This window comes from Palaemon carinicauda, chromosome 11, assembly GCF_036898095.1.
Source record: "Palaemon carinicauda isolate YSFRI2023 chromosome 11, ASM3689809v2, whole genome shotgun sequence".
Classification (NCBI taxonomy): Eukaryota; Metazoa; Arthropoda; class Malacostraca; order Decapoda; family Palaemonidae; genus Palaemon; species Palaemon carinicauda.
Genome location: NC_090735.1, coordinates 123529050 through 123545116, shown reverse-complemented (window position 1 = coordinate 123545116; position 16067 = coordinate 123529050). Strand labels below are relative to the sequence as shown.

The following is a 16067-nucleotide window of genomic DNA, read 5'->3' as shown; positions in this document are numbered from 1 at the left end:
CTCTACGTTCCTCCCAGCCTAACAAGGGACTCAACCGAGTTCAGCTGGTACTGCTAGGGGGCCACAGCCCACCCTCCCACATTATCCACCAGAAATAAAGCTTCATAATGCTGAATCCCCTAATGCTGCTACCTCCGCGGTCATCTAAGGCATCAGAGGCAGCAGCAGGGCCTACCGGAACTGCGTCACAATCGCTCGCCATTCATTCCTATTTCTAGCACACTCTCTTGCAGTGTTACAGTACCATTAACAAATACTGCATTTTATCCATAATTTGTATTTTAGTTTCTCTCCCGGAACACTTATTAAGAAATATAAGTAATCAAAATCTTTGCCAGTCTCGCTTTCATTTTGTCATATAAGAAATAATCATTTTCTTTTTGTTTGCAGAAAAGTATGGGTTACAAGGAAGGCAAAGGTCTCGGAAAATATGGCCAGGGCCTGATAGCCCCCATTGAAGCAAGTAAGCAGCGAGGAAGACGTGGTTTAGGTCTACGACTTGAAGGGTTAGAAGCCTGTGATAATCTGAAATGGGATGTTGACCAAGAGGTAAGAATTCAGATTATTAGGTTTATCAAAATTTGTTCCCTTCAATGTAGAATTATTTTTATATATACAGTAGTATTTTCTATGTTTTAATGTTATTCATTTCTTTTTAATGCTTATTGAGTACAGGTAAGCGTCGACTTACAACCTATGCGATTTACGACTGTTTGATTTCAAGTTTTTTTTTTTTATGGTGATGAAGTCACAAGTCCTTCAGAAATGGTACCCAAATAGTATAGATATTTCCTTAGAAATAATATATTTTACTTTATAAAAATGAAGTAATTCTTCTCGATAAGTTAGTATTTTCTCTTTTTTATAATGTACTGTATTCATTTGAAATAAATATTACATTAAGAAAAGTATAAATATTTGTTGACATTGTTAATAGTTTATGTAGGACATATGTTTTGACGTTGCTACTGTTTTTAGAATGATTTATTGTTAATTTATTCTCATCATTTATTTATCATTTCCTTATTTCCTTTCCTCACTGGGCTATTTTTCCCTGTTGGAGCCCTTGGGATTATAGCATCTTGCTTTTCCAACTGGGGTTGTGCTTGGCTGGTAATAATAATAATAATAATGTTGTATATTAGTAAAATATGACTTGAATGTTTATAGTATCATGACACAGCATAATAAATCTATGGAAACTTCACTTTTTAAGTTCGACTTACGTCCAGATCGTATTATGACGTGCCTCTCAGTCCCTATCTCGGTCATAAGTCGACGACTACCTGTATCAACTTTTGTCTCATGTTTATTGATATGATAAGTTGTGATGCTCATTTTTTAAAATTTGATGGAGTGAATTAGGGTAGTTGAAGTATTTTACTTTAATGTCCCTCTCTCGGTAACACTTGTTTTTAATGGTACAGTGATACCTCTGGATACGAAAGTTTCTGCTTACGAAAAATTCAGGATACGAAAAGCGATGCAAAGATTTTTATGCCCCAGTATACGAAAAGCTTACGAGATCCCAACTCGTCGCCGAGAGTACAGTACCTTTTTTTTCAGGGTATCAACCCTTAATTTAGGTGTACAGGTAACAATACACCTTCACTGATCCAAATGCTTTACGTACAGTACCGTAACTTTTATTCAGTAGTAAAGAAAACGGACCGTTTTCTTAGGGCTTGGAGGGGATAACTAGGCTATAACTACATTATTGAATAATCTCATGGTGGTTTCTGGAATGGATTAGGCTGTTTTTAACAGTTGGGTTGATTATTGAATGATAGAAATGGCTGCATTGCATGTTTATTACTACAGTTTAGCGTGTTTATGAAAGAAAAGGTGTCTTTTCGTAAGGCTTGGAACGGATTAGGCTATTTACATGTAAAACGCGACTCAGGATACGAAAAAATCAGCATACGAAACCGTATCGTGAATGGATTACTTTCGTATGCTGAGGCATCACTGTATAATGATTTTAAATTATAATTATATTCTGTTTTCTTGTAAGGCCGATGTAGTTTCACATAGAAAAGTAAATCTCCATCATCAGTCATCATGGAGTAAGAATTTAAAATCATGTTTGTAGTTAGTGATTAGCCTTTTGTCTTTTAACTAATATTGCTGAATATATTATTTCATCTTACCTGTTATTTCTATATATTTTTCAGTTTATATCTGTTGAAGAAGAGGTAACTTGGTTGCCACAATGTACAGACCCTATTCCAGACTTAGATACACTTCACTCATGGTCGCAGGAGGGCAAAAAAAAGATTGATATACAAGGAGAGGAGAGTTTCTGCGAACCGAGAGTTTTAGAAGGAATTCTGAACGCCAAGGTACTATGTACCAGTTATAACTATTAGCTTATTTTTCTAATCTACTTCATAATAATTCTTGCATTGGTTTTTTAATCTACTTCATAATAATTCTTGCATTGGTTTTTGTATGTAGACGAGTATTTAATGCAAAAAATAAGATCAGTATTATCTGTAGACAAAGGATTTTCTACCTACTTAGGGTAAACTATTAATAATTCCAAAAATGTGGGAAAGAGTTTAATTGATTTGACTTTTCTCAGAGTATATTTGATAATCTGGATGGAAAAGAACTTCAGAGAGCAAGGTCACGAAGCAACCCCTTCGAAACCCTGGGAAAGCTCTTCTTTCAAAATCGAGCAGCTCTGAAAATGGCCAACTTGGATGCTATGTTTGACTTTATGTTTACAAATCCCAAGAATGAAGCAGGGGTAAGATTTCATTTTGTATAATTTTTGCTTTGGCAGTGTGTTTTGTAGAAACTACTGTACTGTCTTTAATCATTATTCAAAAGTAGAACACATGTTTTGAGACGATGAAGATCAGTATTTTAAAATCTTTGATGGTATATCATTTGAAAGTCTGATAAATATTGCCTAAATACCATAAGCAATACAGGATTGTCATAAATAGTTTATATCAATCAAGGTTATTAAAGATAGACAAATTTTATACTTAAATCTATGTGACCTGTAACTATAGACTTAGTAATTGTTACTGTATAAAGATGTCATTATGAATTTAAATATATAGGAATACTGTATATGAAAATTACACTAATAAAAGTTACAATGATTGTTTCCCTCGTGATTTCTTCAACCTGTTTGCTTTCACCTAGGAAAGTGGGCAAGATGTGTTGCATTGTATAACAAATCAAATCTTTTAATAGTTTTAATAACAATTTTATTTCAGGGGTTACTTGTCGGGCCACAAGATTTACTCTATTTTGCCGATGTGTGCGCAGCTCCCGGTGGATTTTCAGAATATGCACTCTGGAGAAGAAAGACTGACTCGCAAGGCTTCTGTGATTGCAAAGGATTCGGCTTCACTCTTAAGGAAAATGATTTTAAACTTCATGATTTCTTTGCAGCTCCATCTGAATTTTTTGAACCCTTTTATGGTGAGTGTGTTTATTCTTATTTGGCTTTTATTAACTCTTTTACCCCCAGGCTATTTGGAAATTTCCAACCCTTAACCCCCAAGGGGTTATTTTTTTCCCAGCACATTTTGCAGTATATATTTATTAAATTGCTCTAACAGCCTTTATTTTTGTCATAGAGAGGTCAGGTTGGTCTCATTCTCTTGGAAAATGCCTGAATTTTCTCAAAAAAATTATCAAAAATAGGAAAAAAAATTTTATAGCATTTTTTTGCAAGGACGTACCGGTACGTCTATGGGGGTAAAGGGATGGCTTTTGTGAAACGTACCAGTACGTCCTTTGGGGGTAAAAGGGTTAACATTGCTGTTAAAATCTAGATTTCAGAAATTTTACTATGGTGAAATAAAATGTGAGAAAGTTTAGGGTATTATGTGATCAAACAAACATTACTTGTGGTGGGGGAAGCCCAGCTCCCTTTCCAGCCGTTTATTTTCGGCTGCCAGATAGAAAACTGGTGATAACCACATACTATTGTCCACAACTGGCTGCTTTAATCTTTTGCTCCCTACTTTAAATCTATGCCCATATATATTTCTCTCTCTCTCTCTCTCTCTCTCTCTCTCTCTCTCTCTCTCTCTCTCTCTCTCTCTCTCTCTTTTTTTTTAGTGTTATTAGGTGTTATCAATAATTTTTGTGCATTTTCAGGGTAAAACATTTAATTAGCATATTTTCCCTGGCAATATATTTTATTAATTATCTATTTAAACAGGTGAAAGTGGCTTAGATGGCGATGGTGATGTTTACGTTCCAGAAAACATCACTAATTTTAGAAACTTTGTCCTGAAGAATACTGGTGGCCAAGGTGTACATTTCATGATGTCAGATGGTGGCTTTAGCGTAGAAGGCCAGGAGAACTTTCAGGAAGTTCTTTCCAAAAGACTATACCTTTGTCAGTGCCTTGTGGCATTAGGAATTGTTAGAACAGGTATGGATAATGTAAGATATTACAAAATTATGTGTCATTCATTTAGTAGTTTAAAATTATTGGTCCTTTTCCAATCTTAAAAGATTATTTCGGATCATTAAAAATGTGAAACTATGGATAAAGGAATGATTAACTTTTCTTTGTGGCTGCTATTAATGCTAATGCTATTCTATAGAATTAATGTAAGCTGTTCCGACGCTAAATAGAAGCCATTGTCTGTTAGGTAGGGAATATGTTTTCAGCATGAGCTCGATGGCCGTTGAATCGTTTTAACGATTAGTTAAGTGACGGTTGGGAGTGAAAGCGAGGAACCCCTCCCCCTTAACTGTCAGTCCCTTCACTTATGTCTTCACCTACATTGAGTAAAAACGTGCTGATTTACCCTTGATTAAAGTTTTGTTTTTCCTTTTCTTTCGGGAAGTGAATGCTGGTTTTTTAATGTTAGGCAAGACACCCGATCGTGGGAGGGTGGACTTTAGGTCTGTATTTTGTGAAAGCTGTTGTGGATCCACATTCTCTTCGTACCTTTGCTAGGAGTATGATTGTTCACAATCTTGTGCTGAGTGTAGGTCGTGGCCTCCTTTGCCTTGTCAGACGTTTACTTTGAGGGGCAGGAAGAGAGCTTTGCTTCTTCCTTCTGCCTATTGGGTGAGTCTGCTATCGCTGCTTCTGCTTTGGCTCAGTCTCCGGGGAGTATGCATCAGGACCAAGGACCCCTCAGGGCTATGTTGGTAGGATTTCAGGTTCGGGTAGCGCATAGGGTTCCCCCAGTTTTCACCGCACCCCACCGGAGGTTGGAGGCTCGTCTCGTTTGTTCTACCATTGACGACGAGTGTGATCTAAGGAAGTTTTGGCCTGGTTAGTTCCTTCAGGTAGGCTTCTCAGTGCTAGTCTCTCTTTTGGTGATGCTAGTGGCTAAGGATATGGTTAGTGTCCCTCTAGTGTCAGTGTCTTCTGTGATGTCTGCAGTGATTAACCCTCTCCAGGGGCCCCTGGGTCAAAAGGACGTGTTCTTCCGGTTAGTTCCTGTGCATCTTCCTTGACCCTATCACCCCTTACCCATCCTTTCCCCTGTGCTTCACCATGACCCTTGTGCCTGGAGATGTATGAGCTTCCACTCCCCTGTAAACGTGAAGAGACTGACAGATAACGGGGTAGAGCTCGTCACCCTTGCTCTCACTCGTCACTTAACTGCTCGTTAAAACGACTCAACGTCCGTGAAGCTCGCACTGAAAACATATTCCCTACTTAAAGGACTCGGAATTGTATAGCTAGGAAAAATACAAACTACTTAATAATTTGATATTTTATTCTGATTGACAATTTTCTTTTTGCAGATGGACACTTTGTAACAAAACTCTTTGATGTCTTTACTGTATTTAGTGTTGGCCTTGTGTACCTGATGTATAGATGTTTTAAGTATGTTACTCTTCATAAGCCGAATTCTAGCCGTCCTGCCAATTCAGAAAGGTAATCATGCCTTCTTGTTATTGTATAAAAATTTTGTTTAATCCTTTTACCCCCAAAGGACGTACTGGTACGTTTCACAAAACTCATCCCTTTACCCCCATGGACGTACCGGTACGTCCTTGCAAAAAAATGCTATTTAAAATTTTTTTTCATATTTTTTATAATTTTTTTGAGAAAATTCAGGCATTTTCCAAGAGAATGACACCAACCTGACCTCTCTATGACAAAAATTAAGGCTGTTAGAGCAATTTGAAAAAAAATATTCTGCAAAATGTGCTTGAAAAGAAATAACCCCGTGGGGGTTAAGGGTTGGAAATTTCCAAATAGCCTGGGGGTAAAAGGGTTAAGTTACAAAGGATGAATGTAGTTTAGCTTTATATATTTTTCTCCTGATTGTCTAGTTTCCTCTTATTTCTATTTTCAGTGTTTTCTTTCTAGTGAATTATTTGATTAAATAACTATCTTTTTAGAAATGGGTTATTCAAAGGTATATTTATGGTAAAATGTCTTGTAATTCCAATAAGGAATTAGATGCTTGTAAAATTTAGTTCTAGCCTCTGTTGCATCTTTCTTTTTCTTTTCAAAACAGTAGGACAAGTTTTACAAGGGATACCATTCCAGGAGGAAAGATATTTGACACCTGTCTTTTCCATCTCAGTCTGTTTATTGGAATAATTAGTAATAACATCCATTTTAAGATGATTATTTCCTTTTATAACCCCTTAGTTTACAAGAATGATAAGTACAAAATTGCTTTAAGTCTAACCCGAAAAGTGTCACACACAACTGTTTGCTAATACTGAAGAATTATTATTTTTTTATGAAACTCCCTGTATGTTCATATTGCTTATTATCTAAGCTGAGTTGACGTCTACCCCAAAATTAAAATTTCCCGTTCTCTCTCCTGGCAAAATGTCTCCCTCTCTGGAAACCATAAGGCCATCTGGTGGTTTAAGGCGACTAATTAGTCGATGGTATGAGGTCTAAATAAGAATCAATATCTGTTTAAACAAAGCATAAGATAAGAACATGAATTATGTCACGCCATAATTTCAAGTCCCCTGCAATTTAAGAAGTTATTGTGCAGTCGGAATATAAAAAGATAGGCTGACACTGTGTCTGATTAACGACCTTAGTGAAATGTTGAGGAGAAATTAATTTCCTGTTTAATCTGGTGAATGAAAGTAACTTGTCAGATTTGGAGATACATAAATATACCAAGGCACTTTCCCCAATTTTGGGGGGTAGCTGACATCAACAAATGAAACAAAACAAAAAGGGGACCTCTACTCTCTACGTTCCTCCCAGCCTGACAAGGGACTCAACCGAGTTCAGTTGGTACTGCTAGGGTGCTACAGCCCACCCTCCCCCGTTATCCACCACAGATGAAGCTTCATAATGCAGAATTTTAATTAAACAAATTTCATATCACAGGATCATTTCTAAGATCTTTGTTTTTTTTTTTAAAAGAAGTGCATTTTTTTTTCAACAAATGAGGAAGTTGCTGATTATTGTAAATTTTATAGTGTACTGTATAAATTCTAATTTACTTATTTTCTTCTTTGAAATAACAATTCTAACAGAAGATTATTCAAGTATATGATAAATAAATGATAATCCAATTTCAAAATCTTTACATTTTTTCATGAAAAGAGAGAGTGTTCTTTGAACTGTAATTCAAATTTATATTTTTCATCATTATTGTATATTAAACATAATGTATGAATGAAATTCTTTTAATAATTTTTATTAATATAATTGCTATGCAAAGGTTTTATCTGTGAATAGTTTACATGTGTTAGCTATAAATCTATCGTATTTTAAAAACAGTAACATTAGAATAAATATTTCCTATGTAAACTATAAAAACCTAACAAAAAGAGAGGCAGAGAAATAACATAGAGTAGTGTGCCCGAGTTTAAGCTCATGTAAGAGAACTCTAACCCAAGACAGTGGAAGAACATGATACTGAGGCTATGGCACTACCCAAGACTTAGAGAACAATGGTTTGATTTTGAAGTGTCATACTAGAATAGCTGCTTATCATAGCTAAAGAGTCTCTTCTACCCTTACCAATAGGAAAGTGCTGTGTAGTAGTTAACCCCCTGGGTGAAGAAAAGTCCATGAAAACCACACAGCACTTTAAATCCCCAAAAATAGGGTTTGCTGTGGAATAGAAACACTAAGAGTTGTAAGTCGTTTGTACTATATTTTGTGTACTGTACTGGATACTTATATCTTTTTAAACTTGTTCCCTGATATCTAAGTGTTCCTAAGATCTGATTTATTCTTTCAGATATCTTGTGTGCAAATGGAAACGAGAAGACACGGAGGATGTTTTTGAGTATTTATTTGAAATGAATCAACGACTTGGTGGTTTGAATCCGGACATGGATGTTACTGAACTGGTTCCAATGGATGTTCTCAAGGAAAATCAAGAATTTTTTGACTATATATATAATTCAAACAATGAGTGAGTTTTTCTTTTATTTCGTAAAGAGGATTGTCAATTTTTAATGGGCTTCTTAAACTATTTTTCGGGCAAACCTTGGAAATTTTGTAGCCCCAATTTATTCAGTTTATACTGAAAATATTTTTATTAATATTCTATTTCGTAAAGAGGATTGTCAATTTTTAATGGGCTTCTTAAACTATTTTTCGGGCAAACCATGGAAATTTTGTAGCCCCAATTTATTCAATTTATACTGAAAATATTTTTTTCAATATTAAACTTAGCCGGTGATTATATAAGCTGCAGCTCTGCTGCTCAACAGAAAACTCTACGCTCAAAATCCGCCAGCGATCGCTATGCAGGAGGGGGTGTACTTCAACAGCGCCATCTGTCGTGCAGGTACTCAGTACTCAATATAAACACAGAACTCAATTTTCTCTCTGTCGTGCCACCGGCAAGACCTACTAAATTCGCTGTTGCTTACTGGATTGGTTTTCACATCTTTTTGGTGAAGTACACATTTCTAGTTTTGAGCTTTCGCTTTGCAGACGTTATCTTCAATACATCCTTGCATTCTTTTGTTGATATCGGATTATTTGTTGACGACTTTGGATAGTTTTTGAATTCCCCTTTGACTAATTCAAAATGGCTGACCCTTCTCAAGTCCCTAAATTCAGGAAGTGTAATGCTAGGGACTGTTCAAGGCGTCTTCCGAAGGCCTCTATCGATCCTCACACCGTTTGTTCCAATTGTCGGGATAAAACCTGTCAATTGGAAGATCGATGTGAGGAATGCGTTGGGCTTTCGGAATTCGATTTTATCGAATTCCAGAAATATACACGTAGGCTAGAGAGAGATAGAGTCAGGAGAAGTTCATCTCGCTCCGTTGAATTTTCCTCTCCTCATGCCCCACAACCTATTCCTTCCCCTGTAGTGGTTGCTCCTGATCCCCCTTCTAGCACTCAACAACCTTCGATGGCAGATATGATGCGTGCCATCCAGGCTCTGGGTGAGAGAGTCGAGTCCTTGGCTAGTGACCGTAACCAGCTCATGGCAGACGTCAAGGAGCTGAAGTGCAAGAGTGCAGTGGGTAGTGATAAAGTGAGTGGTAGTGTTGTGGATAGTGTTGCGCTTGAGGGTTCGTCTGTTCGTGCCTGTCGTCCTCCCAGTCCGGGACCTCTTGCAAGCTCCCAAGCCCAGGGGAGAAGCAATGTCGTACGACCAAAGGGTTCGAGAGGCTTTAATCAGCGAACAGACGTTCCCTCCGTGGTTTCGGGCGTATCTACCCAAGATCGCCCCACCCACACAAAGACGAGAGAGCCCATTTATTCCTCGTCTGCGGAAGAGGTTTCTCGTAAGAAACCATGGACCAAGGTCTCGCGGCCTCTTAAGCGCAAGTCGGTCCCTTCCGCGCAAGTCCAACGTCCCAGTTGTAGCCACTGGGTCAGTTCGGACTCGCTGCAGTCTTCCGACGACTGCTCACCTCCTAAGAGAGGCAAAGCGGTACCGCATCAGGCAGTAATACCGCCTGTTGCCGCACCTGCTCCTGTAGACCCTAAGTGGTCTTTGCTGCAGACCATGCAGTCTCAGCTAACGTCATTGATGCAGGACTTTCGTGCGGAGAAGGTTGACGCTGCACCAACCTCTAACCTACAACCTCCCACGGTTGTGCGTCCTGTGGACGCTGAGGCGACCTTCTGCCGCACTCCAGCTGAGAGAGTCCCGCCACCCATGCGTTCCAGTGTACCCTGCCAGCCGCATGTTGACGTTCAGCGACGCACGGAACCTTCCGTTGACGTTCGCGAGGTACAACAACAGTCTAAGTTGTTTTGTTTTGACGCGGTGCGTCAACCTCCGCAACCCAGTGTGGTTACCTCTACTCGCCCACATCAGACTAGACAGTCTGGAGTAGACGCTTTGCGTCCCCGCGCTGCTATGGTTGTTGCCAGTTCTCAGACTGGGCAACAGTTCCATGACGTTGCGTCCGGTTCAGTCACGCGTGCACCCGTGCTGCCGGACTCAGCTGACCAGCCGATTCCTACTCCTTTGCCGCTTCCTCCTCAATTCTCAGATGATGGATTCTCTGATGATGACGACGCTGCACACATTGACGACCCACATACGGACATTGACGAACCCAAGACCACGCAACCCTCTTTGGACTTTAGAAAAGTTCTTGCTCTGTTCAGAGTTGTATCCTGATCAGTTTGTGTCTGCGGCTCCACGCTCTCCTCCGTCAGAGTTTGCTTTAGGCACGCAGTCATCCGCACCTGCCTTTACGAAACTCGTCCTCGCCCGCTCGTCCAAGAGAGCTTTACGGGTTTTAGGAGATTGGATGCAGTCCAAAAAGAACCTAGGGAAGACAGCATTTACGTTTCCCCCTGCGAAACTCTCTTCCAGATCGAGCGTCTGATATGCCACGGGAGAAGTTCTCGGCTTGGGAGTTCCTGCCTCTGCCCAGGGCGACTTCTCAAGTCTAGTAGACTCTCCCCGCAGGCTAGCCATGAGACGCTCTAAGATATGTTGGTCTCCCTCGGACCTAGACCATCTGTTGAAAGGTGTGTTTAGAGCCTTCGAGGTCTTTAACTTTTTGGACTGGTGTCTGGGAGCTTTGAGCAGGAAGATCTCCCCGTCTGACAAGGAATCTTCCTTGCTCATAATGTCCTGCATGGACAAGGCCATACGTGACGGATCCAGTGAGCTTGCGGCTTCGTTCGTTTCCGGGGTCCTCAAGAAACGGGAGAACCTTTGCTCTTTCCTGTCTGCTGGAGTAACACCGTGTCAGAGATCGGAACTTCTTTTTGCTCCTCTCTCAAAGTGCCTTTTCCCAGATATCAGAGCCTCCCTCTATTTGGACGACTGGCTTCTAAGAGCTTCTTCCAGTCGTCGCTGTCTGGAGAATCTAAAGTGGACTCTAGATCTGATCAAGGAATTGGGTCTCCTGGTCAATATGGAAAAGTCCCAACTGGTCCCATCCCAAACTATTGTGTATTTAGGGATGGAGATTCACAGTCAAGCTTTTCGGGCTTTTCCGTCGGCCCCCAGAACAAGTCAAGCCCAGGTATGCATCCAGAACATGCTAAAGAAGGAACGATGTTCAGTCAGACAGTGGATGAGTCTGATAGGGACGCTTTCATCCCTGGAACAGTTCGTTCCGTTAGGGAGACTACACCTCCGTCCCCTTCAATTTCACCTAGCTGTTTACTGGAAAAAGGACAAGACGCTAGAAGTGGTCTCGATCCCCATTTCCGAGAAGATGAAGTCATCCCTGACTTGGTGGAAGGACAGTATCAACCTCAGAGAGGGTCTGCCACTGGCTGTTCAGACCCCCAACCACGTTCTCTTCTCGGACGCATCGGACACGGGCTGGGGTGCGACATTAGACGGTCGGGAATGCTCGGGAACTTGGAACTCGAATCAAAGAACGTTACATATCAACTGCAAGGAGCTACTGGCAGTTCATCTGGCCTTGAAAAGCTTCAAGTCCCTCCTTCAAGGCAAAGTGGTGGAGGTGAACTCGGACAACACCACGGCCTTGGCGTACATCTCCAAGCAAGGAGGGACCCATTCTATGACGTTGTACGAGATCGCAAGGGACCTCCTCACCTGGTCAAAAGATCTAAACCTTTCTCTAGTAACGAGGTTCATCCAAGGCAACTTGAATGTCATGGCAGATTGCCTCAGTCGGAGGGGTCAAATCATTCCAACAGAATGGACCCTACACAAGGATGTGTGCAAGAGACTGTGGGCCACATGGGGCCAGCCTACCATAGATCTCTTCGCAACCTCGATGACCAAGAGGCTCCCAATATATTGCTCACCAATCCCGGACCCAGCAGCAGTTCATATAGATGCCTTTCTTCTGGATTGGTCACATCTAGACCTTTATGCATTCCCCCCGTTCAAGATTGTCAACAAGGTACTGCAGAAGTTCGCCTCTCACGAAGGGACAAGGTTGACGTTAGTTGCTCCCCTCTGGCCCGCGAGAGAATGGTTCACCGAGGTACTTCAATGGCTGGTGGACGTTCCCAGAACTCTTCCTCTAAGAATGGACCTTCTACGTCAGCCTCACGTAAAGAAGGTACACCCAGGCCTCCACGCTCTTCGTCTGACTGCCTTCAGACTATCGAAAGACTCTCTAGAGCTAGAGGCTTTTCGAAGGAGGCAGCCAGGGCGATTGCTAGAGCAAGGAGGACATCCACTCTTAGAGTCTACCAGTCGAAGTGGGAAGTCTTCCGAAACTGGTGCAAGTCAGTATCAGTATCCTCGACCAGTACCTCTGTAACCCAAATAGCTGACTTCCTATTATACCTGAGGAAAGAAAGATCTCTTTCAGCTCCCACTATCAAAGGTTACAGAAGCATGTTGGCATCAGTCTTCCGTCACAGAGGCTTAGATCTTTCCAACAACAAAGATCTACAGGACCTCCTTAAGTCTTTTGAGACCACGAAGGAGCGTCGTTTGGCTACACCTGGTTGGAATTTAGACGTGGTACTAAGATTCCTTATGTCAGAAAGGTTTGAGCCACTACAATCAGCCTCCTTTAAAGATCTCACTTTAAAGACTCTTTTCCTGGTTTGCTTAGCCACAGCTAAAAGAGTCAGTGAGATTCACGCCTTCAGCAGGAACATCGGATTTTCATCTGAAACGGCTACATGTTCTTTACAGCTTGGTTTTCTAGCCAAAAACGAGCTACCTTCTCGTCCTTGGCCGAAATCGTTCGATATTCCAAGCCTTTCTAATATGGTTGGAAATGAACTAGAAAGAGTCTTATGCCCTGTTAGAGCTCTTAAGTTCTATTTAAGACGAACTAAACCTTTACGAGGACAGTCAGAAGCTTTATGGTGTTCTATTAAGAAACCTTCTTTGCCTATGTCAAAGAATGCAGTATCCTATTATATCAGACTGTTGATACGAGAAGCTCATTCCCATCTGAGTTAGGAAGACCAAGCTTTGCTGAAGGTAAGGACACATGAAGTTAGAGCTGTCGCAACTTCAGTGGCCTTTAAACAAAATAGATCTCTGCAGAGTATAATGGACGCAACCTATTGGAGAAGCAAGTCAGTGTTCGCGTCTTTTTACCTTAAAGATGTCCAGTCTCTTTACGAGAACTGCTACACCCTGGGACCATTCGTAGCAGCGAGTGCAGTAGTGGGTGAGGGCTCAACCACTACATTCCCCTAATTCCATAACCTTCTTTAATCTTTCTCTTGAAATGTTTTTTATTGTTGTTTTTGGGTTGTCCGGAAGGCTAAGAAGCCTTTCGCATCCTGGTTGATTTGGCGGGTGGTCAAATTCTTTTCTTGAGAAGCGCCTAGATTAGAGGTTTTGATGAGGTCCTGTAGTATGGGTTGCAACCCTTGATACTTCAGCTCCTAGGAGTCGCTCAGCATCCTAAGAGGATCGCGAGGCTCAGTAAGAAAGACGTACTTAAAAAGGCAGAGTAATTGTTCAAGTCGACTTCCTTACCAGGTACTTATTAATTTCATGTTTGTTATTTTGAATAACTGCTAAAATGAAATACAAAATCCTTAGCTCATATAATGTAAACAATTAATGCTGGTCTCTACCCACCCCCCTGGGTGTGAATCAGCTTATATAATCACCGGCTAAGTTTAATATTGAAAAATGTTATTTTTATAATAAAATAAATTTTTGAATATACTTACCCGGTGATTATATATTAAAGGACCCTCCCTTCCTCCCCAATAGAGACCCAGTGGACCGAGGAGAAAATTGAGTTCTGTGTTTACATTGAGTACTGAGTACCTGCACGACAGATGGCGCTGTTGAAGTACACCCCCTCCTGCATAGCGATCGCTGGCGGATTTTGAGCGTAGAGTTTTCTGTCGAGCAGCAGAGCTGCAGCTTATATAATCACCGGGTAAGTATATTCAAAAATTTATTTTATTATAAAAATAACATTTTTTAAAGATATTTTAGATACATTTTACTACAATGGGCTAAAGGTTTTTCCCTTACACTTGTTCACAATTGCATGATAAATTGTTTGATATTTGGCTTATGATGTAGAGTTCAGAGATGCTGTTTAAAAAGTACTTCATGAAAATATTGCAAAGAAAGATAACCCAGAAATGATAAAAATGCAATATTGCCAATGGTTGTTGGATGTCGTGTGTACATAAGCAATTAATTTTTCTATTCTTTTTTTAATCTGTGAAATAATGGATAATTTGATTGTATCAGATGCAAAAAAAAATGTAAATGATAGAGGTTGATAGGGTAATTTGGTTATGGGCTGGATAAGTAAGGTATGGATAAATAGTCTTTAGAACTTTTATATGTTACATGCTTTTGGATTTACAATTTTCTGTTCTTGAGGAAATAAAACTTAATTTTCGTTGTGGGTAGATTGTACCCAACTACAATACATTGTATTTTACAACTAAGCAAGATAGGTCCAATATAATTGTCAATATTGAACAGACCTACAGTCTATGCCTCCTATACTATAGTCCATTTCTTTTAGCGATGCATATTTGCACCGACTCGCGGCGGTGCCCTTTTAGCTCGGAAAAGAATACGGATCGCTGATTGGTTGGACAAGATCATTCTAACCAATCAGCGATCAGGAAACTTTTCCCCAGCTAAAAGGGCACCGCCGCGAGTCGGTGCAAATATGCATTGCTAAAAGAAATGGACTATAGAATGAAGATGCTTGATAAAAGAAAATTAACTCTTAGTACTTTGAAAATCTCTGCAGCCACATTGGAATTACTGTCCAAGGATTAATGTCTAAACTAGTTCTTTACTAGTTTTAATAGATTTTATAGTAAGATCCGAGATCAACCATAACCTACACAACATTTAGAACATGCAGAGACTGAGCTACTTTTTCATTTTCCTTGAATCTTATGTTTTAGTGGATCCCTGTTACTCATGATATTTTGTAGATATTTAGATTATTATGAATGGTAACTACTCATCCTTCACTGAGAAACAATTTCGATATTTACAATATTTTGAATTTTCACCTTTGAAGCATCCTATAATATTCTAACTATCAATCATAATTTATAGTAAACCATAGAGACATCAATATATCATAACAAAGTTACTGTTCACTGTTATGTCAAAGTGTGTGCCACTGATATAAATAATTATTATTATTATTATTACTCGCTAAGCTACACCCCTAGTTGGAAAAGCAGGATCCTATAAGCTCAGGGGCTCCAACAGGGAAAATAGCCCAGTTAGGGAAGGAAGCAAGGAAAAATAAAACATTTTTATGAACAGTAACAACACCAAAATAAATATTTCTTATATAAACTATAAAATCTTTAACAAAACAAGAGGAACAGAAATAAGATAGAATAGTGTGCCCGAGTGTACCCTCAAGGAAGAAAACTCTAACCCAAGACAGTGGAAGACCATGGTACAGAGGCTATGGCACTACCCAAGACTAAAGAACAATGGTTTGATTTAGGAGTGTCCAAACAGTAATACGTTTTCAGCTGTCTTTGTAATGGGAACATACTAAAACTTGTTATGTTCTACTTTTATTAGAATTAGGTCATATTTCATGGATTGTGGATTTATGAAATTGGGCAAGAAGACCCAGCACTAGTGTCTGGGAGGACCTTTTAGCCCTCTTGCAATGGGGAGAACCTTAGTTGCAGTATGAAGGAAAATTTAATTGGGTGGACAGTAAGATGAAAAAAGGTAACAGCAACATAGGTATAATAGAAGGCTGAAAATAAGGGCAGGTAGGGGATGAAA

The 16067-nt window shown here is 39.8% G+C and overlaps 1 protein-coding gene across 1 annotated transcript in view; it reads left to right on the top strand.

Moving 5' to 3' along the window:
* Nucleotides 1-16067, top strand: part of LOC137650167 (cap-specific mRNA (nucleoside-2'-O-)-methyltransferase 1-like) — a 98166-nt gene that overhangs the window by 24384 nt on the left and 57715 nt on the right. The window contains exons 4-10 of the mRNA XM_068383333.1: nucleotides 391-549; nucleotides 2175-2342; nucleotides 2585-2752; nucleotides 3234-3441; nucleotides 4190-4405; nucleotides 5743-5875; nucleotides 8172-8348. Of these exons, the coding sequence (XP_068239434.1) occupies nucleotides 391-549; nucleotides 2175-2342; nucleotides 2585-2752; nucleotides 3234-3441; nucleotides 4190-4405; nucleotides 5743-5875; nucleotides 8172-8348 (1229 nt within the window). The remainder of the gene's footprint in view (nucleotides 1-390; nucleotides 550-2174; nucleotides 2343-2584; nucleotides 2753-3233; nucleotides 3442-4189; nucleotides 4406-5742; nucleotides 5876-8171; nucleotides 8349-16067) is intronic.